The sequence below is a fragment of the Salmo salar genome, chromosome 22 (genome assembly GCF_965601325.2).
Source record: "Salmo salar chromosome 22, fSalSal1, whole genome shotgun sequence".
Taxonomy (NCBI): domain Eukaryota; kingdom Metazoa; phylum Chordata; class Actinopteri; order Salmoniformes; family Salmonidae; genus Salmo; species Salmo salar.
The window spans coordinates 22,338,361-22,361,710 of NC_138312.1; the positions used below are offsets into that span (position 1 = coordinate 22,338,361).

The window sequence follows — 23,350 nt, forward strand, 5'->3', positions numbered from 1 at the left end:
CCTTGTGGGTGCCAAAACATGTACTCCCATTCAAAATCCTATTTTCCCTAACCCCTAACCCTACACTTAAAACCAAACCCTTAACCCCTAAAACTGGTCTCCACAAGGATAGTAAACACACACACACACACACACACACACACACACACACACACACACACACACACACACACACACACACACACACACACACACACACACACACACACACACACACACACACACACACACACACACACACACACACACATACACACACACACACAAAACCACTCTCCAACTGCAGATTAAACACTAAAGAGTGATCACCTACTTCCCATCACACTCCACCCTCTCTCCATCTTTCCTATATTTAGCTCCGTCCATGATTTCCACTTTCCTTTCATCAGAGGCTCCACTTTTGAGTCATTAAGCTGGCCCTGCTTCTCTGGGCCTGCCCAGAGCCCTGACCGCCCCCCACCAGCCCACTGCCCCCCTGCCACCCCCCAGCTGCTGACGGGTCAGAGGAAACGCAGCCACATGCTTAATTCCCATCTTATTTACACCTGAGGCCAGACCTAATCAGAGATCCGCACCCAGTGGGAATTCCGTTCCCCTGCACATGATCAAAGGTGCTCCGGCAGATGGATCTTCCAAGGAAGTGCTCTTGATTGCACCCTGATTCCCCCTCCTGTTGGGTTATTCCCTCTCTCTCCATCTCTCTCCATCTCTCTCTTTCTCTCTCTTTCTCTCTCGTTCTCTGTTTCTCCCTCTACCGACGGTCATGGCTGCAGACAGTATCTCCATCTCAGCTCTGTGATTATCTAAAGGCTGCCGGGCTGAACTAGAAGCCTTCTGCTGAACCTTCATTTATCTACACACACATGCACGTTGCGCACACAGACACCTCCACTTGATCTGATCTCATTCACTCCATTCTGCTTTCACTCGCCTGATCGAGGCAAATTTAATTAATCTATTCAGAGAAATAGTATTTCTGTAAGCTAAAACAAATCTTGATCGCCTGTTGATAGAATAACTGTGGAAACGAAATAAAGTCATCCAGATAAATAGTTTGTGAGCAGCTCAGTTTGCTGGCTGACAGCTGAATGTTTCCATGCATTTATGAAAATGATGACAATTACATAATTCATCCTAATGCAGCCTAAGGCTTTGCATCACTAATAAGTTGGCGTGTTTATAACTCCACGTAATATCTTATTCTGCATATCTTATGTAATAAAAATATTACTACCAAGCCTCCCGTGTGTACGTCAGGAAAAATGATTTAATGAAGTCAATAGCAGCCTCTAATTCCCCCTCACTGCACTTTCCCTTCCCCCTTCCCTCCATTCATTCATCTCTTCTCTATCACTAGTATTCTGTGCTGAGGAATGAGAGGAGAGGAGGAATGGGAGGAGAGGAAGGGAGAGGGAGATCCATCCACCATACTCCCACCATACCCTTTATAACCCACTTACAGGCCCAACCACTAACAAACAGTCAAGAGAAATAAAACCAAACAAGTAGAAAAACAAGGCCAAACCCTTGAAAAAACACAGGATTCACTCAGCGGCAAACAGCCAAATCAGAGAAGCTACGTATCAGACAGAGACGTCTTTTGGTCTCATATCTTTACCTCCACCCACCCTCTCTCTCTCTCCCTCCTTTCTCTTTTCCCTCAGCCTTTCCCTCCCTTCTCTCCCTCTCTCCATTTTTGTGTGCAAAGCGAACGGTGTGTCCCTGGTAAGATGGCAGCAGCTGCAGCAGTGATTTTTTATTTTTTATTTAACGAGGCAAGTCAGTGAAGAACAAATTCTTATTTGCAATGACAGCCTACCGGCGAACAGTGGGTTAACTGTCTTGTTCAGGGGCAGAACGACAGATTTTTACCTTGTCAGCTCGGGGATTCAATCCAGCAACCTTTCGGTTACTGGCCCAATGCTCTAACCACTAGGCTACATGCCACCCCAAACGGTAATGGTAGTGATCTCATCGCCAGGAACACACCACCTCTCAATGTGACCTACATGCTTTATCTGCGTGAGGCGCTTCTAACTCACACCTCTCCCTCTCCTCCTCTCTCTCTCTTTGCCTTTCTCTCCAACCTTCTCTCCGCCTTTCCCCATCTCTCTCTCTCTCTCTCCGCCTTTCCCCATCTCTCTCTCTCTCTCTCTGTCTATATCTCCCTCTCCCTATATTTCCCTCTCTTAGTCTCTCTCTCTCTCTCTCGCTCTCTCTCGCTCTGCCTTTCCCCATCTCTCTCTCTCTCTCTGTCTAGATCTCCCTCTCCCTATATTTCCCTCTCTTAGTCTCTGTCTCTCTCTCCGCCTTTCCCCATCACTCTCTCTCTCTCTCTCTCTCTGTCTAGATCTTCCTCTCCCTATATTTCCCTCTCTCTCTCTCTCTCTCTCTCTCTCTGTCTTTCCCCATCTCTCTCTCTATCTAGATCTCCCTCTCCCTATATTTCCCACTCTTAGTCTCTCTCTCTCTCTTTCTCTCTCTGCCTATCCCCATCTCTCTCTCTCTCTCTCTCTCTTAAAATAACTATAATCAATATTGTCAACGGGACAACAGTAAAAACACTAATCAAGGGTCAAAATAACCATACAATGAACAACAACAATAACATTGGCACAGAGGACATGTGCAGGTAGGTTGGTCTCTGACACTGTCCCTTAATTTATTCTCTCTCAATTTCAATTTCAATTCAATTCAATTGACATGGCAAGTTCATTATTACTTACATTGTCAAAGTATACATATAGACAAATAAAAATGTATATCTATCTATCTATCTATCTATCTATCTATCTATCTATCTATCTATCTATCTATCTATCTATCTATCTATCTATCTATCTATCTATCTATCTATATATATATATATATATATATATACAGTGAGGGAAAAAAGTATTTGATCCCCTGCTGATTTTGTACGTTTGCCCACTGACAAAGAAATGATCAGTCTCTAATTTTAATGATAGGTTTATTTGAACAGTGAGAGACAGGATAACAACAAAAAAATCCAGAAAAACGCATGTCAAAAATGTTATAAATTGATTTGCATTTTAATGAGGGAAATAAGTATTTGACCCCCTCTCGATCAGAAAGATTTCTGGCTCCCAGGTGTCTTTTATACAGGTAACAAACTGAGATTAGGAGCACACTCTTAAAGGGAGTGCTCCTAATCTCAGTTTGTTACCTGTGTAAAAGACACCTGTCCACAGAAGCAATCAATCAATCAGATTCCAAACTCTCCACCATGGCCAAGACCAAAGAGCTCTCCAAGGATGTCAGGGACAAGATTGTAGACCTACACAAGGCTGGAATGGGCTACAAGACCATCGCCAAGCAGCTTGGTGAGAAGGTGACAACAGTTGCTGTGATTATTCGCAAATGGAAGAAACACAAAATAACTGTCAATCTCCCTCAGCCTGGGGCTCCAGGCAAGATCTCACCTCGTGGAGTTGCAATGATCATGAGAACGGTGAGGAATCAGCCCAGAACTACACGGGAGGATCTTGTCAATGATCTCAAGGCAGCTGGGACCATAGTCACCAAGAAAACAATTGGTAACACACTACGCCATGAAGGACTGAAATCCTGCAGCGCCCGCAAGGTCCCCCTGCTCAAGAAAGCACATATACATGCCCGTCTGAAGTTTGCCAATGAACAACTGAATGATTCAGAGGACAACTGGGTGAAACTGTTGTGGTCAGATGAGACCAAAATGGAGCTCTTTGGCATCAACTCAACTCGCTGTGTTTGGAGGAGGAGGAAAGCTGCCTATGACCCCAAGAACACCATCCCCACCGTCAAACATGGAGGTGGAAACATTATGCTTTGGGGGTGTTTTTCTGCTAAGGGGACAGGACAACTTCACCGCATCAAAGGGACAATGGACGGGGCCATGTATCGTCAAATCTTGGGTGAGAACCTCCTTCCCTCAGCCAGGGCATTGCAAATGGGTTGTGGATGGGTATTCCAGCATGACAATGACCCAAAACACACGGCCAAGGCAACAAAGGAGTGGCTCAAGAAGAAGCACATTAAGGTCCTGGAGTGGCCAAGCCAGTCTCCAGACCTTTATCCCATAGAAAATCTGTGAAGGTTCGAGTTGCCAAACGTCAGCCTCGAAACCTTAATGACTTGGAGAAGATCTGCAATGAGGAGTGGGACAAAATCCCTCCTGAGATGTGTGCAAACCTGGTGGCCAACTACAAGAAACGTCTGACCTCTGTGATTGCCAACAAGGGTTTTGCCACCAAGTACTACGTCATGTTTTGCAGAGGGGTCAAATACTTATTTCCCTCATTAAAATGCAAATAAATTTATAACATTTTTGACATGCGTTTTTCTGGATTTTTTTGTTGTTATTCTGTCTCTCAATGTTCAAATAAACCTACCATTAAAATTATAGACTGATCATTTCTTTGTCAGTGGGCAAACATACAAAATCAGCAGGGGATCAAACACTTTTTCCCCTCACTGTATATATATATATATTATATATCACTGTATATATATATATATATATATACAGTGAGGGGAAAAAGTGTTTGATCCCCTGCTGATTCTGTATGATATATATATATATATATATATATATATATATATATATATATACCTATATATATATATATATATATATATATATATATATTTATAAATAAATGGTGGGACCAACAGCAATAGTAGTAGTGGACATGGGAGTACCATTAACAACAACAATATTAATGAGAACAACAATACATTAAAGCAATGGTAGTAGACCAGTGTCAACATGACTGAGAAGACATGGTATGAAAGACAAAACAAAACGGGAAATATTATCGACATTACATTGTACTTTTCACTGGCTGTCCCTCAGGTTGTGGCAGGAGGACACATATTTGGCTGCCAAAACTGCGGCTTTTCACCCAATAAATATTAGATTTTTTCCTCATCTTTTATAGTTTCAAATTCTTTGTATTGAATTATAATTTTGGGAAAGAAATATTCTCTTAGGTCTGAGTATTTGTCACAGTGTAATAGGAATTAAGCTCTGTCTCTACCTCTCCCCTGGAGCAAAGTGAGCACAGCCTGTCTTCTCTGGGCAGCCAGGTTTGTCTGTGATGACCGGTCTCTATAGCCAGACTGTGCTTACTGAGTCTGTACCTAGTCATTGTTTTCCTCAGTTTTCTATCAGTCACAGTGGTTAGATAGTCTGCCACCAAGTACTGTCTGTTTAGAGCCAAATAGCATTGAAGTTTACTTAGATTTTTTGTGGTGTCTTTCCAATAGGTAATATATGTTTATTTTTGTTTTGTGATGATTTGGTTGGGCCAGATTTTCTGAGTGCTGTCCTGAGGCTCTATGGGGTTGGTTTGGGTTAGTGAACTGAGCCTCAGAATCAGCTGGCTGAGGGGACTCTTCTCTTGTTTCATCTCTTGACATTGTAGAGCTGTGTGATGGAATGTTTTGGGGTCACTTGTTTTTAGATGGTTGTAAAATTTGATGGCTCTTTTTTCTATTCGAATGAGGAGAGGGTATTGGCCCAATTCTGCTCTACATGCGTTATTTTGAGTTTTTCTTTAAACTTGCTATACAGTCTTGCAAAACTCTGCATGCAGTATTTCAATTGGATGTTTGTCCCATTTGGTGAATTCATTATTAGAGAGTGGACCCCATACTTCACTACCATATAGAGCAATTGGTTCTATAACCGATTGGAAAATTTTGAGCCAGATTCTAATTGGAATTTCGATTTTAATGTTCCTTTTAATGGCATAGAATGCTCTTGCTTTGTCTCTCAGCTCATTCACAGCCATGTGAAAGCTACCTGTGTTGCTGATATTTAGTCCTAGATATGTGTAGTTTTTGGTGTGTTCTAATAGAACTGTGTCCAAATAGAATTTATATTTCTTATCCTGATTTCCGGACCTTTTTTGGAATATCATTATATTTGTTTTTTTTAGGTTAATGGTCAGAGCCCAGGTCTGACAGAACCTGTGAAGACCGATCTAGGTGCTGCTGTAACCCCTCTTTAGTGAGAGACAGCAGCACCAGGTCATCTGCGTACAGCAGACACTTGATTTCAATGTTGTGTAGGGTGATACCAGGTGCTTCCGATTCTTCTAATGTTTTTGCCAATTCATTAATGTAGATGTTAAATAGTGTTGGACTTATTGGGCAGTTGTGTTTCACTCCCCGTCCCTGAGAGAAGAAGTTTGTTTGCTTGTTGCCAATTTTAACCGCACATTTGTTTTTATTGTACATTGATTTAATAACGTCATATGTTTTCCCTCCAATACCACTTTCTATTAGTTTATAAAAAAGACCTTCGTGCCAAATTGAATCAAATGCTTTCTTGAAATCTACAAAACACGAGTAGATTTTGCCTTTGTTTTGGTTTACTTGTTTGTCAATTAGAGAGTGGAGGATGTAAATGTGGTCTGTTGTACGATCATTTTTTTGAAATCCAATCTGGCTTCTGCTCAGGACGTTGTGTTCATCAAGGAAATTATGTAGTCTGCTATTTCTAATACTGCAGAAAATTTTCCCCAAGTTGCTGTTAACGCAAATTCCTCTGTAATTATTTGGGTCAAATTTGTCTCCATTTTTATAGATTGGTGTGAATCCCTGGTTCCAAATATCGGGGAAAATACCTGCAGTGAGGATAATGTTGAAGAGTTTGAGTATAGCCAATTTGAATTTGTTGTCTGTATATTTGATCATTTCATTTAAAATACCATCAGCACCACAAGCCTTTTTGGGTTGGAGAGTGCATAGTTTTTCCAATAATTCTTCTTCTGTAATTGGGGTATCCACAGGATTCTGATAGTCTTTGACTGCTGATTCAAGGATTTGTAATTTTTCTTGAATATCTTTTTGTTCTGGGCTCTTTGCTATATTGCTGTAGAGGTTTGCAAAGTGATTTCTCCACATATCCCCATTTTGGGTAGCCAATTTGTTTAATTTATTCCAATTCTCCCAGAAGTGGTTTGATTCTATGGATTCCTCACTTCCATCCAGCTGATTTCTAATGTGCTGTTCCTTTTTTGTTCTTAGGGTGGGTTTGTATTGCGTCAGTGTTTCCCCGTATTGAAGGCGTACATTTTTGTTACCTGGTTCTCTGTGTTTTTGATTAGATATATTTGTCAATGACTGTCTTAGATTTTTGCAATCATTAGAAAACCATTTTTCATTATCTGTTATTTCTGGTTTGCTCTTATGCTTCTTTAGATTAGCCAAGGAGACTAATTTGTCAAATATAAAGTTTATGTTCCAAACGGCCAAATTTACACCTTACATTGCTGAAGGGGAATATTAAGGCAAGAAAGTTGTCCAGGAGAGATTATATTTTTTGGGCTACTAATTGCTTTTTAGTAGATGTCTGTACTGTTTGCACTCCATCTATAGGCCTGTTTAGTACCATGTCATTTATTGGGCCATGATGCTTCATGGTTGGGTTCCGCTCTTCTCAGATATACTGTGATTTTACTGTGGTCTGAGAGAGGTGTTAGTGGGCTGACTGTGAAGGCTCTGAGAGACTCTGGGTTTAGGTCGGTGAGGAAGTAGTCTACAGTGCTGCTGTCAAGGGATGAGCTGTAGGTGTACCTACCAAAAGAGTCCCCTCTCAGCCTACAATTGACTATGTACAGACCCAGTGTTCGACAGAGCTTTACGAGCAGTACTCCATTTTTGTTTTTCACTTTGTCATAGTTGTTTCTGTGGGGGTATGTGGGGAGGGAAAGGTTGTTGCTTCCTGGTAGGTGTTTATCCCCATGACTGGTAATAGTGTCTTGTTCTTCTGCTGTTCTAGCATTCAGGTCTCCACAGACCAGTACTTTGCCTTGAGCCTGAAAGTGACTAATTTCCCCCTCTAGAATGGAGAAACTCTCTTCATTGAAGTAGGGTGACTCTGAGGGGGGAATGTATGTGGCACAGAGGAAGACGTTTTTATCTGTCAAGACAGCCTCCTTGTTGATTTTTAACCAGATAAAGAATTCTCCTGTTTTGATCAATTCGATTGAATTAATTAGTTCAGATTTATACCATATTAGCATTCCCCCTGAGTCTCTGCCCTGTGTGATTCCTTTTAATTTAGTGGATGGTAGGATTATCTCCCTATAACCTAGTGGACAGCCAGTGGAAACATCACCTCTGCACCATGTTTCCTGTAGTACTACAATATCAACATCATCAATTTCTTTCAGGAAGTCTGGGTTTCTGCTCTTTAGCCCAAAAGCAGAGGACTTCAATCCTTGTAAATTCCAACATGCAATGTAAAAAGATTTCATAACTTTTTTTTCTTTACCTTCAAAATGAGAAAAACACTCACAATCCAACAAGAACTATTAAAATAGGATTTTTCAATTAAAGTAAACTCTTATTATGAAAATGTGATTTGTTTATCATTTAAGATATGATTTGTGTCATCCCACTTGGGTGGATGTAGTGTGAGGATGGTGGAGTTCTTGTGCTCATCTTACCATGACCCTCGGCCTATCACATGTGAGCATAGTAGACTCAGCATTTGTTTAATGTCACTCATTTGGTTGGTGGAGGCTGGGCCAGTTGCTCCTCTCACAGCCTGTGCGTAGCTCTGCCTGCTGGGCTGTGGCTCCTCCATGTGTGGGTCTGCGGTGGGGGGCAGGGGGGTGGGAGGCCTCATCTGGGTGGCTCTGAAGCTGGGTTGGGGTGGTCTGTGCTGCGCTGGCTGTGGTGGGCATTGAGGTTGGTGGTGCTGTGGTCGTGGCTGGGCGGTCCGGGGTGTTGTCTCGGTGATCTCGGCGGGGTGGAGATTGCTCCGCTGTTCCTGGGTGGAGAGGTCGGGCTGTGGTTTAAAGCGACGTCCTTGAGAGTCTTGGCAAGGATGGGGACTGTCTCCCTGTACAGTTGAACATGGACATAGAGACAGTCCAGATCGAGGGTGGGATGGTGGGCCAGGTGTACATTGGGTCGCAGGGCACAGTCCCGGGAGAGGCTGGCGTTTATTCTTTGGATTGTGGCAGGGTGGAAGTCCTTCCTCTGTAGAAGGGTTGACACCACGATTCTTGAGTTGGGGAAGATTGCGGAGGCCTTCTCGATCACTTCCCGTAGTAAAGTCGCCACCCTCTCCTGCTGAGCACGCAGGTTGTTGCTTCCGGTGTGTATGATTATGTGGCTTGGCGACCCGAGATGGGCCTTATCAAGCAGCTCCATGGCACTCTGCGTTGTTGGGCACCACACCTTTCTCGTTTTGTGTCTAGGGAAAAGTTTATTCTCCTGAACAAACTTCCCATTTGAGTCCATCAACAGGACGATGTCAGCCAGTGTTTCTTCTGGACTGGAGGGGGTAGAGGGGGGGCTGGTGGGTGTTGGAGCTGGGGTGTGGCTGGTCTGTGCCGGTGCCGCTATCAGTGGGAGGCTGTTCTGTGGGCTGGAGAGGAGGGGTGCAGCAGGCAGGGCTGGGGAGGCCTGGCTGGTTGAGCTGGGCTCCTCTGCTGTGTGAGGGCAGGTCATAGAGTGGTGATCTAGCTGCTCCTGCAGCCTGTCCTCTGTTCTCTTTCTCTCCTGCAGCCTGTCCTCTGTTCTCTTTCTCTCCTGCAGCCTGTCCTCTGTTCTCTTTCTCTCCTGCAGCCTGTCCTCTGTTCTCTTTCTCTCCTGCAGCCTGTCCTCTGTTCTCTTTCTCTCCTGCAGCCTGTCCTCTGTTCTCTTTCTCTCCTGCAGCATGTCCTCGGTTCTCTTTCTCTCCTGCAGCCTGTCCTCTGTTCTCTTTCTCTCCTGCAGCCTGTCCTCGGTTCTCTTTCTCTCCTGCAGCCTGTCCTCTGTTCTCTTTCTCTCCTGCAGCCTGTCCTCTGTTCTCTTTCTCTCCTGCAGCCTGTCCTCGGTTCTCTTTCTCTCCTGCAGCCTGTCCTCTGTTCTCTTTCTCTCCTGCAGCCTGTCCTCGGTTCTCTTTCTCTCCTGCAGCCTGTCCTCGGTTCTCTTTCTCTCCTGCAGCCTGTCCTCTGTTCTCTTTCTCTCCTGCAGCATGTCCTCTGTTCTCTTTCTCTCCTGCAGCCTGTCCTCTGTTCTCTTTCTCTCCTGCAGCCTGTCCTCGGTTCTCTTTCTCTCCTGCAGCATGTCCTCTGTTCTCTTTCTCTCCTGCAGCCTGTCCTCTGTTCTCTTTCTCTCCTGCAGCCTGTCCTCTGTTCTCTTTCTCTCCTGCAGCCTGTCCTCTGTTCTCTTTCTCTCCTGCAGCCCGTCCTCTGTTCTCTTTCTCTCCTGCAGCCTGTCCTCTGTTCTCTTTCTCTCCTGCAGCCTGTCCTCTGTTCTCTTTCTCTCCTGCAGCTCCTCTCTTAGTGAGGTCAGATCGTTATTACTGCTCTGCATGTCTTTTTGGAGCTCTCTCACCTCCTTTGTTAGATCAGCCAGCTCTCTCTTGAGTCCATCTCTCTCTTGCTGAACCTCTTTCAGCTGTGTTGCAAGGCTGCTGTCCTGCTCTGTCCGCACCTTGGTTAGGAGCTCCTATAAGGTGTGGTTGTCTGGTTGCTGCTTACTCACGCGCTCCCTGAGCAGAACCACCTCCCCCTCCAGTCTGGTGAACTCCTCCCTCATGGCAGCCATGGTGGTGAGGAGGGCCTGAGCCTGCTCTGCACTGAGGGGGTCGCTCTCCTCCTGGGGTGTGTCCTCCACTATGGTGGGAAGAGAGGTGCTGGATGTGCCTTTTTGGGTGGGGATAGTAGGGGTGAGGGTGGTGCGGGTGGAGTTTGTCTTGTGGGAGGGCACGTCACTGGTGGTGTCCTTCTCTCTCTCTGCTCTCTCCTTAATGGTCTGAAAGTCTGTTTCAAACAGCCTAATGTTACCTGGCACCATGACAGTCCCAGTCTGTTTCAAACAGCCTAATGTTACCTGGCACCATGACAGTCCCAGTCTGTTTCAAACAGCCTGATGTTACCTGGCACCATGACAGTCCCAGTCTGTTTCAAACAGCCTAATGTTACCTTGCACCATGACAGTCCCAGTCTGTTTCAAACAGCCTGTTACCTGGCACCATGACAGTCCCAGTCTGTTTCAAACAGCCTGTTACCTGGCACCATGACAGTCCCAGTCTGTTTCAAACAGCCTAATGTTACCTGGCACCATGACAGTCCCAGTCTGTTTCAAACAGCCTAATGTTACCTGGCACCATGACAGTCCCAGTCTGTTTCAAACAGCCTAACGTTACCTTGCACCATGACAGTCCCAGTCTGTTTCAAACAGCCTGTTACCTGGCACCATGACAGTCCCAGTCTGTTTCAAACAGCCTGTTACCTGGCACCATGACAGTCCCAGTCTGTTTCAAACAGCCTAATGTTACCTGGCACCATGACAGTCCCAGTCTGTTTCAAACAGCCTGATGTTACCTGGCACCATGACAGTCCCAGTCTGTTTCAAACAGCCTAATGTTACCTGGCACCATGACAGTCCCAGTCTGTTTCAAACAGCCTAATGTTACCTGGCACCATGACAGTCCCAGTCTGTTTCAAACAGCCTGATGTTACCTGGCACCATGACAGTCCCAGTCTGTTTCAAACAGCCTAAGGTTACCTGGCACCATGACAGTCCCAGTCTGTTTCAAACAGCCTGTTACCTGGCACCATGACAGTCCCAGTCTGTTTCAAACAGCCTAACGTTACCTTGCACCATGACAGTCCCAGTCTGTTTCAAACAGCCTAATGTTACCTGGCACCATGACAGTCCCAGTCTGTTTCAAACAGCCTAATGTTACCTGGCACCATGACAGTCCCAGTCTGTTTCAAACAGCCTAATGTTACCTGGCACCATGACAGTCCCAGTCTGTTTCAAACAGCCTGATGTTACCTGGCACCATGACAGTCCCAGTCTGTTTCAAACAGCCTAATGTTACCTGGCACCATGACAGTCCCAGTCTGTTTCAAACAGCCTGTACCTGGCACCATGACAGTCCCAGTCTGTTTCAAACAGCCTAATGTTACCTGGCACCATGACAGTCCCAGTCTGTTTCAAACAGCCTGTTACCTGGCACCATGACAGTCCCAGTCTGTTTCAAACAGCCTGTTACCTGGCACCATGACAGTCCCAGTCTGTTTCAAACAGCCTAATGTTACCTGGCACCATGACAGTCCCAGTCTTGTAGAGGTTGATTGTTATCATGGTGCTGTCAGGGTTGTCTGTCTCTTTGATTTTCAGCTTTCACCCATTACAGATTCCCTCTTTCTTTATGGATGGGTAGTGAGAGCAGACTGCTGAGCGCCATGCATTTGGCTGGTCAGTGAGAACGATGAGATTACTCACATCACTGTTTTGTAGAGGTCTGCAAAAAGGGTTTCTGGCCTCCCCTTTAGTAGTTTCTGTTTAAAAGCTTTCCTCGTTGTGTCATTTTTGGCCTCTGGAGGGTAGAGAATGGATTCAGCGCTGAGGGGGAGTGGGGACATGGTGCCCGTGGGCTCTGCTACTACTGCTGCTGCTGCTCTGTCCTGCTGCCCCGTTGCCATAGCAACCGATTTGTTTGTCTGCTGCTGTTGTTAGCTAACTCTAATTTAGTTTAAAAAACAGCAAAAGGAGTGACAAATCTTCACACAAAAAAACAGAAGATATGTTTAAAGTTAGTCCGTGCTCCTTTTTGGTTTACTCACTCAGTTTGGTCATTTGATGTAGTTGTATTAACCTCCTTTAACTGTTCTAGCTCGTTTCTTCTGGCTAGCTTGTTCGTCTGCAGGCTAGGTCTTTGTTGTGTAGCTAGCTAGCTAGAGTCAAAACTTCTTGAGGCGCAAAGTTACTTTTTTTTCTATTCTGAATGAATAGAGTTGTTGTTCATCACTTCTTGTCTGGAATTCTTTTTCTATTAGAGTGTTTATCTCATTCTAAAAAACAAAAAAATATTAAATATATCAGGAGCTCATGTTGAGCATGACTCTCTCTCTCTCTCCGCCTTTCTCCATCTCTCTCTCTCTCTCTCTCTCTGTCTCTCTCTCTCCGCCTTTCCCCATCTCTCTCTCTCTAGATCTCTCTCTCTCTCTCTAGATCTCCCTCTAGGCTCCCTCCCTCTCTCTCTCTCTCTCTCTCTCCCTCCCCCCTCTCTCTCTCTCTCTCCCTCCCTCTCTAGATCTCCCTCTCTAGATCTCCCTCTCCCTATATTTCATTTTCTTTTGAATAAATAATGACACATAAGAGCTGGAGGATAGAGTTATCAGTGACTAGTGACCACCTGTATAAAAAAAACACTATCCACTAAAGACATGTTTGAAAATAATACTAATAATTTCTCCATCTTCACTGCAGATCATTGTATAAGACAAGGACTGCTATGGCAGGCCATTTTGTAAAGGTTGGCATGACAACCAGAAACCCACCCGCTGTGATAACTCTGATAAATCTTGAATTACATCCACTGAGTGCAGAGGCAATCACTGAAAGGTGTTGGATAATACACAACCCAACCCTTGCATGAAGGACCCACAACCCACACCTTGCACGAAGGACCCTGTCTGAAGAGCCCATTCAGTAAATAATGTACATATTAAGCCATTAGGAAACACCCTGAAGTGCATTTTAGGAAAAGGTGAGCACTGCAGAGTCAAGGTAGATCCAATTAAGCTTTTCATTGTCCCCTACTACAGCAAACTGAAAATACATAGAGAATCTATTCAAACACATATTTACATTTCCTCAGAAATACACAAAGAAAAACTATACGTGTACAAACAATCCTAAGAAGTAAAGTCACACTTAAAGAATAGAAGGTTGAATTAAGCATGCCGAGTAAGCAGCATACTGAAGAGGATTAGAAAAGACCATTCTGTTTAATATCCTCACAGAAATGACTAACTTTATAAGCTGTCTATTTAAGTCACAGCCCTTAGTCCTCTAAAGTTAAACTACATTACAACATATCATCAATTTCCATCTTGATTCCTTTTCTTCAAGTCAGCACACAAAACATTGAGAGCTCTCAACTCAAGCCTGCCAGTGAATATGAAACAGGCTACGAGGACTGATATGTAAAGGACAAGGTGGTGAATTCTCTATCTCATAAATTAGGGTACGTCTCCCCATTGATGCCAGAAGTATTGAGGCCACCAGGGCTTTAAAATTAATATCCAGCAAGTTGGGGGTGAGGGGAGGGTGGACGATTTATAATGCCTTTGAGGTAATGATTTTCTGAAGTGGAAAAGTGGAACTTTCCATCAAATCAACTTTAATATGAACTTCAATGTTTGTAGCGGCATCTGGAGCAGAAGGCAGAGTTGACAGAGTGAGGGAGGGCCTATTGATCTGGCCTCAGTGTTTCAGTCAAACCCTCACAAAAAGGCCTCTTAAAATATATGGGAAAGCACTTGTAATTATGAAGACCGTAAAAGCACTAAAAGCAGTAAGCAGTAAATGCAGTCCCCTGTGATGACACATCAGAGTTCTAAAGCTCTGTCCAAATGAGCTAGCTCTAATCAGATCCACTGGTGTTCTGATGACAGATTCCAGGATGGCTACCTCACTAAGGCACAGCAGACTGCCCCATCTGCCTGCCAGAGAGAATGACGCATTAACACACACAGAGAGAGGGGTGAGCTTAGAGCTGTGTACAAACTCAGGCGAAATTTAAGGACAACCCAACATACTGTGTGCCTCTCTTTTCCTGCAGGTCCCTAAGGCCCAGAAAGAAAGCAAGAGAGACAGAGAGAGACAGAGAGAGAGAGAGAGAGAGCAAGAAGGAGAGAGAGAGAGAGAGCAAGAAGGAGAGAGAGAGAGAGAGAGCAAGAAGGAGAAAGAGAGAGAGAGAGAGAGCAAGAAGGAGATGGGAGAGAGAGACAGAGACAGACAGACAGAGAGAGAGAGAGAGAGAGATGCAGTTCAGTATTATTTAGTGACAGGTTTGTGGTTGCTGGTTATATTGCGAGGTATAAGGGGTCTGGAGAGGAGCAGTTGCGGTGGGTGACCAGGTCCCCGAGGGACTGATGATTATTAAAAACCCAATGCATAACCTCATATCCCCTTAAATAAACCCTGCATAACTTCATATCCTCAGCTGACTCTCACGCGCACACGCATGCGTGCACACACACACACACACACACACACACACACACACACACACACACACACACACACACACACACACACATCTAAAACACTGTCTATAGCACCAGCAGAAATCCAGCCAGCTTACAAAATGGAGGCATCTCTGTGATCGTCCAACAGAATCTGTACTGTTTTCCTCTTGCTGAAATGACACCCACAGTTCCATCAGTGTTATAGAACTCTTTAATATTATAAGTGTTCCATGACACAACATATAATCAGTAGATCTTAGCATTAATTCTCAGCTCGCTAAGTGAATCTGTCACAAGATCCACTTTGCCCCAAGCCCCTGGCTTTAATGCAGTAGTGACGGGTTACAATCAGAGTAAACAAACAGAAATATTTAAATAAATCAAATAAAGATCATTTGTTGCCTGAGGCTTGGTTGCACAGCAAAAGATGAAGGTTCCTCCACTCCAAATATCGCTCAGAGGGACAACAAAAGTTACTTTTTCTCCACAGAAACATAAAAATAAAAAGCCCAGAGAATCCCTGAGGCCTCTTCTCTAAAGAGCAGGAGGATAGGGGGAGAGTGGGCAGGGAAGGGGGAGGCAGAGAGGGGAGACAGAGGAGAGAGAGTAATAACCATGCTGCACACACACACACACACACACACACACACACACACACACACACACACACACACACACACACACACACACACACACACACACACACACCTGAGTAGGCCCAGTAGGACTCCTCAGCCGCTCTCCTGAGTCTGGTCCCAGGCACTCGGCCATCTTGGCTCTCTTGCGTGGCCCCAGGCTGCCCTCCTGTCAGCGCTGTGTGGAGGAGAGAAAAGACAAGGATGTCACCAACATGGCACTGCACTCGCTTACTGTTGTAGAACAAAAATGCACTCATTAAGAAACAGGGTCTGACTGTGACTTGAACACAGTTGAATTACTCAACCGGCACCTCAAACAGTGCTTACAATGACTCACCAAAACATCCTACCACGAAAGCAACAATAACATCCTTAAACATAGGTGTGAATACAGATACAGAGTACAGCTCATTGGTAAAGAGAGGAGGGTCTCTGAACATTGAGGCAGAGAGCAGGGGACCAGCCTGAGATAGGATGTTGCCTCTTTGATTATTCTGACCCACAGCCGGATCATAGAGATGGGCCTGAGATACTGTATGAGACGGGAAGAGAGGATGATGGCTGTGTGTGTGTTTATGTGTGTGCATGTGTGTGCTCCTTCCTTTGTCAGATCTGATCACGACAGGCCCATTGTGACTGTGGCTCTGGGATGTGAGCTGCTGGCTGCTCAGGGTTTTGGTTAAGAGTCACCCATGCCCCCCCCCCCTCACCTTGCTGTGCCACAAATGGGCTTTGGCAGTACCTGGGGGTAACTGCCATTCTACATCTCATCTGACGTAAAATGGCCACCTGCGGCCTATAAGGACAGAGAGAGCGTCACAGGTAAGAGAACACAGTGTGGTTACTTCCTTACTCACTGCACTCACTGCATCACCATGGACACTGGGCCACCACAGATGACAATCAAAGCATAATGGAATTTTAAAGGCTTCTCGCTGGGTATTGTGGGTACATAAGGGCTTGATATGAACAATGGGTGACTCTTTGTTTTTTCTCTTCTTTAATTCTTGGGGATGTGACCTTGAGCTTGACAGTTAATGTCAATGACAGTCTATGGCTTTTCTATGAATTACATTGTCTATTCCCAATACTCTCCCAACAGAAAATGTAATCATGCACAGCCCCACCCTGACCTCTCAATCTACACCAAACCCATCTTCTCACTATCCTTCTTCCTGTGTCTCTTTCTGTCATTCACTGTCCCTCTCTCCCTTTGTCTCTGAACCTTCACTCGCTTTCTCTAACACACATACCGTGTTAGCTCATTTCCTTCCTTCCCACGGCTGCACCACTTCGGACGCCGGTGAGTCATTTAGCAGCAAGCCACTGTCTACACCGGTGTCCATTAAAGCAGTCAGTCAGTTCACAGTGCCAAAGCCCAGCACAGAGGCCCAGGGCTGCAGTGAAACTATCCTCCACCACTCCAGCAGAATTATATTAATGTCAGTGCCAATGACAACATGGGGAGGGGAGAGGAAACTAGGGATGAGAGGAGAAGAGGCGACGATGGGGAAAAAGTATAGAGAGAGACAGATGGCAGCGTTGGGGTTGAAGGAGAGGAGGAAAATAGATGGAGAAAGAGGGAAAGAAGTGGACAGAGCTATGCAGTGTCCGGTCATTGTGGGGCGGGACCATTTTTACAGTCCAGCCCGCTCTCCTAAGGACAGTATCCGGGTCACTGTGATGGGCAGCCTGCTGCCTGGCAACTGTTCAGCAAGAGGAGGGGAGGGGAGGAAGAGAGGAAGCAGGGATAAAAGAACAGAGTCCTTCTTTGTGTTTCCAGAGGAAGAGAAAGGAGGGAAGACAGAGGAGGGAATAGCCTTCGACTGGTAGTGCCAGTTTAAAAACAGTCACAATGGCTCACAAGGTTTAATAAAACACATGGAATACTGTATTTGCTTAAGGAGTAATACATTTAGCAAACTATGGGAAAAAGCACCTAAGGAGAACACTGCAATTACCATTCAACACATCCACCTCCTGCCCTCCTATCCACTGCTCTCTATCTCATCTACCACAAGTCACCACTTCCCTGCTCTCCTAGACCCTGTCAGAGACGATCAACATCAACACAGCCAGCAATGCAGCAAACACACACAAACCACACACACGCACGTGCACTCGCGCGCACAGACACACACACCACCAGCAGTCATGCACTAGTGATGTGAAAAACCCTGTCTAAAAAAACAGCAACTTATTAAGATTCATTGCATAGGCCATATAGTGTTAACTTGAGAAAGTCCTTGTTTAACAGTGGAGGTAATGCTAGGGATGTCTCCTATGATCTAATCCGGCTGCCAGAGGTTCCATTCTGCTGTCCTGGCCTAAATGAATTCTGACCTAATAGACTTCTCCTTTCCTATTAGAGGAATGTGCTCTTATGAGAGAGAGATTGGGGGCTGACATTTTTGTCATACTCTGCAGTAATGATAATGATAATGGGAGATTGAATCTAATAAGGCTCCGAGTGTAGAACTATAAAACCTCTGCACGGTTCAGGCCTCAGCTTTAACAGAAAGCCCAATACAGTAGACATTTCTGCAGTGTCCTGGAAATAGAGAATGAAGGTGCCATTGGTGCTTTCACAAGGAGAATGAAGTTGTGATAGGCTCTTTTTGGCAAGACCAATAGCGCACGCAATGTCAGAACTCATATAGAGCTACAGTTGAAGTCGGAGGTTTACATACACCTTAGCCAAATACATTTAAACTCAGTTTTTAACAATTCCTGACATTTAATTATAGTACAAATTCCCTGTCTAAGGTCAGTTAGGATCACCACTTCATTTTAAGAATGTGAAATGTCAGAATAATAGTAGAGAGAATGATTTATTTCAGCTTTTATTTCTTTCATCACATTCCCAGTGTGCCAGAAGTTTACCTACACTCAATTAGTATTTGGTAGCGTTGCCTTTAAATTGTTTAACTTGGGTCAAACATTTCGGGTAGCCTTCCACAAGCTTCCCACAATAAGTTGGGTGAATTTTGGCCCATTCCTCCTGACAGAGCTGGTGTAACTGAGTCAGGTTTGTAGGCTTCATTGCTCGCACACGCTTTTTCAGTTCTGCCCACACATTTTCTATTGGATTGAGGTCAGGGCTTTGTGATGGCCACTCCAATACCTTGACTTTATTGTCCTTAAGCCATTTTGCCACAACTTTGGAAGTATGCTTGGGGTCATTGTCCATTTGGAAGACCCACTTGTGACCAAGCTTTAACTTCCTGATTGATGTCTTGAGATGTTGCTTCAATATATCCACATAATTTTCCTCCCTCATGATGGCATCTATTTTGTGAAGTGCACCAGTCCCTCTTGCAGCAAAGCACCCCCACAACATGATGCTGCCACCCCCGCGCTTCACAGTTGGGATGGTGTTCTTTGGCTTGCAAGCCTCCCCCTGTTTCCCCCAAACATAACAATGGTCATTATGGCCAAACAGTTCCATTTTAGTTTCATCAGACCAGAGGACATTTCTCCAAAAAGCACAATCTTTGTCCCCATGAGCAGTTGCAAACCGTAGTCTGGCTTTTTTATTGCGTTTTTTTGGAGCAGTGGCTTCTTCCTTGCTGAGCGGCCTTTCAGGTTATGTTAATAAAGGACTCGTTTTACTGTGGATATAGATACTTTTGTACCTGTTTCCTCCAGCATCTTCACAAGATCCTTTGCTGTTGTTCTGGGATTGATTTGCACTTTTCACACCAAAGTAAGCTCATCTCTAGGAGACAGAACGCATCTCCTTCCTGAGCTTTATTTACATTTTAGTCATTTAGCAGACGCTCTTATCCAGAGCAATTTACAGTAGTGAATGCATACATTTCATTAAAAAAAAAATCTCCGTACTGGTCCCCTGTGGGAATCGAACCCACAACCCTGGCGTTGCAAACACCATGCTCTACCAACTGAGCCACACGGGACGGCTGCGTGGTCACATGGTGTTTATACTTGCGTACTATTGTTTGTACAGATGAACGCGGTACCTTCAGGCGTTTGGAAATTGCATCCAAGGATGAACCAGACTTGTTGAGGTCTACAATTTTTTTTCTGTCTTGGTTGATTTCTTTTGATTTCCCCATGATGTCATGCAAAGAGGCACTGAGTTTGAAGGTAGGCCTTGAAATACATCCACAGGTACACCTCCAATTGACTCAAATTGGCTAATTGTGTCAATTAGCCTGTCAGAAGCTTCTAAATCCATGACATCATTTTCTGGAATTTTCCAAGCTGTTTAAAGGCACAGTTAGTGTATGGTAACTTCTGACCCACTGGAATTGTGATACAGTGATACATTTTGTCATTTGTGTACAGTTGTGTAAACAATTGTTGAAAAAACGATAGTTTGTTAACAAGAAATTTGTGGAGTGGTTGAAAAACGAGTTTTAATGACTCCAACCTAAGTGTATATTAACTTCCTACTTCAACTGTATATTTGAAAGGGGTGATCAGCAAGGACAGAATGTAAACACAACGACACAAACACACCATGCAAAATCTGCATAGCAAATACAATAGACGTGCGTGCCAACCACAAACTTGTACGTACTGCCAGTAAGGCTGAAAAAGCCTGAAACTTTGGCTGACCCTGTCTTTGTTTCCACACAGAGTGAGTCACACAAAAGTTCCTATTGAGAAGAGATATGGAGAACACTGGTTCCTGCCATCCATCCATCCATCACGGCGGGGCAGCCACTGAAGCTATTGCTGCCTGTTTGCTCTCACTTAATTAAAATGCAGAGCCGAATCCTGTGTTCATGTACTTAACCTTGGCTTTTTTATACACTTTTTTCTCCTCAGTGGTTCGAGGAGGTAGCGTGGGGTGTCCAGAAACGCGCACACACACACACACACACACACACACACACACACACACACACACACACACACACACACACACACACACACACACACACACACACACACACACACACACATGGTCAAACACACACACAAAAGCACAGCGCTGTGTGAGCCAGCCAGGGCAGTCCTCTCTCCCGTGGTACATTTCATTAGCATTCTTTACATCTCTCTCCAATACCTCTTTACTGCTGAAGGACAGCCGCGGCAGGCAAACACACACGAACACACACATACACACACTAAAACCTACTAACATGAATACAAAACACACCCTCTCTTATTCTCTCACAAACACATACACACACATACTGGCAGTCCAAAACATTTGCACCGTAGTGATCAGAGAGTAACAGCTGTCACGTTAAATAAACCTTGCAAGGCTGTAATAGTAATAGTTCTCCACGCACTCTCTGGTGGGTGACCAGATCCCCAGGCAGAGGGACAGGCACAGTGTCTGGGGTAGGGATTAAGATGGTATGGGGCTGGGGCTGGGGCTGTGGATGGGGGGTGCGAGGAATCGGGGCTGGTAGTTTGCTCTTGGCATTTGTCTATAGGATAGGGGCTGTGGTTGGGCCTAGGGTATGGAGTTGAGACTGGGTAGGGAGAGCAGCAGAGATGAGAGGGAATCAGTCCCCGGAGCAAAGACAACCCAGCATGGGGTGAGTCCACCACAGTCTCAGCCAAAGGCAGTGAGAGCAGTACACAGATGAGCGAGAGAGAGAGGTGAGAAAGAGAGGGAGAAAGAGAGAGAGAGAGAGAGAGAGAGAGAGAGAGAGAGAGAGAGAGAGAGAGAGAGAGAGAGAGAGAGAGAGAAGGGTAGAGAGAGAGCGATTAGAGAAAGAGAGAGAGATAGCGAGAGAGAGCAAGAGAGAAAGCGAGAGATAGAGAGAAGGATAGAGAAAGAGAAGCAAGAAAGAGAGAGGCGAGAGAGACAGAAAGAGAGGGAGAGAAAGAGAGGTAAAGACAGAGAGATAGAGAAAGAGAGAGATAAAGAGAGAAGGGTAGAGAGAGAGAGAGCTGTAAAGCCAAAGAGCCAGTGCATCGTCCATGAAGCAGAAACACTGGAAGGCAACACGAGCGAGTGTCGGAGGGACATTACTCAAATGGGTCTTTAGTGTCGTGGAAAATCCACTTGAAGACGCGCGGCAGCTCCAAGCGCCCGTCTCCCTCCTCTCCTCCCAGCATTGATCTGCTATAGACAGGAGACAGCGAGCACGATGGATGGTCGCTCCATTTACACTGATGCTAATTAATAAGCGGTCTGCCGAGGACATGGTCGCTGAGCCAAACACAAAGCCAACACTGACACCTCCACTGTGAAGGCAGACAGTCCTGCTACTGTTAACACAACCTTTTGTCCTCTGCAATTATAAACACAGGGGCTGCCATGGGTTCCTTTATGCCCCTATCACAAAACAAGGCACATTCTGCCACTGTGAAGGACATAACCCATTCATGTTTCAGTAGGCTCAGCCATCTGTCTATATCCAGATACTAAACACATTGAAACCACGACACAGGAGTAAATCCCTTATAGATATTTCCTTAGTTCTTTGTTCATACTAGGGTTGCAAAGTTACCAACATTTTCAGTAATTTGGGTTATTAACATAACATTTATGGCTATGGTCATTTATACTTGAATAACTTAAAATAATTAATATAGAGTACATATTGTCCATCAGTTTCTAGTAGATAGATCATGTGGTTCAAGAGAAAATAGCCCAATTAATGAAAAAAGCATCTAATCAACAATGGCATTATTTTCAATTACCTCAGCAACTCGTCCAACTTTTGACTTTTTTCACAACTACCACTATTTTGACGCCAAAACATTGACAACAAATACAGTGTCCATATTGTCCATGAGTTTCTATGAGTTTCGAAATTCTTCAAGCTCTGTCAAATTGGTTGTTGATCATTGCTAGACAACCATTTTCAGGTTTTGCCATAGATTTTCAATTAGATTTTTAAGTCAAAATGGTAACTCGGCCATTCAGAAACATTCACTGTCTTCTTGGTAATCAACTCCAGTGTAGATTTGGCATTGTGTTTTAGGTTATTGTCCTGCTGAAAGGTGAATTTATCTCTAGTGGAAAGCAGACTTAAGCAGGTTATCCTGTAGTATTTTGCCTGTGCTTATTTTTTTTAACATTTTTTTATTTAACCTTTATTTTACTTTTTATCCTGAAAAACTTTAGTGCCTCATTGCAAACAGGATGCATGTTTTGGAATATTTTCTTATTCTGTACAGGCTTCCTTCTTTTCACTCTGTTATTTGGGTTAGTACTGTGAAATAACTACAATCTTGTTGATCCATCCTCAGTTTTTTCCTATCACAACCATTATCCTCTGTAACTGTTTTAAAGTCACCATTGGCCTCATGGTGAAATCCCTGAGTGGTTTCCATCCTCTCTGGCAACTGAGTTATGAAGGATGCCTCTATCTCTGTAGTGACTGAATGTATTGATATACCATTCAAAGTGTAATAATAACTAACCATTCTCAAAGGAATATTCAATGTATTCAATGACCTTACACATAATTGTATGTGTGGGGTACAGAGATGAGGTATTCATTCAAAAATCATGTTAAACACTGTTATTGCACACAGAGTGAGTCCATGCAACTTATTATGCGACTTGTTAAGACAATTTTTACTCCTGAACTTAATTAGTCCTGCCATAACAAAGGGAATACTTATTGACCCAATACATTTATTTTTTCATTTTAAATACATAAAAAAAAACATTTACCTGTTACATAATGAGGTATTGTGTGTAGGCCAGTGACAAAAAAATCTCAATTTAATAAAAAATAAAGGATCTGTCATGCTTGCTGAAACCCTCATAATGACCTC

The 23,350-nt window shown here is 44.3% G+C and overlaps 1 protein-coding gene across 1 annotated transcript in view; it reads right to left on the reverse strand.

Moving 5' to 3' along the window:
- The window catches only part of LOC106583020 (receptor-type tyrosine-protein phosphatase gamma), a 287,378-nt gene that overhangs the window by 196,431 nt on the left and 67,597 nt on the right, over positions 1 to 23,350 (reverse strand). The window contains exon 2 of the mRNA XM_014166758.3: positions 15,705 to 15,809. Within this exon, the coding sequence (XP_014022233.1) occupies positions 15,705 to 15,809 (105 nt within the window). The remainder of the gene's footprint in view (positions 1 to 15,704; positions 15,810 to 23,350) is intronic.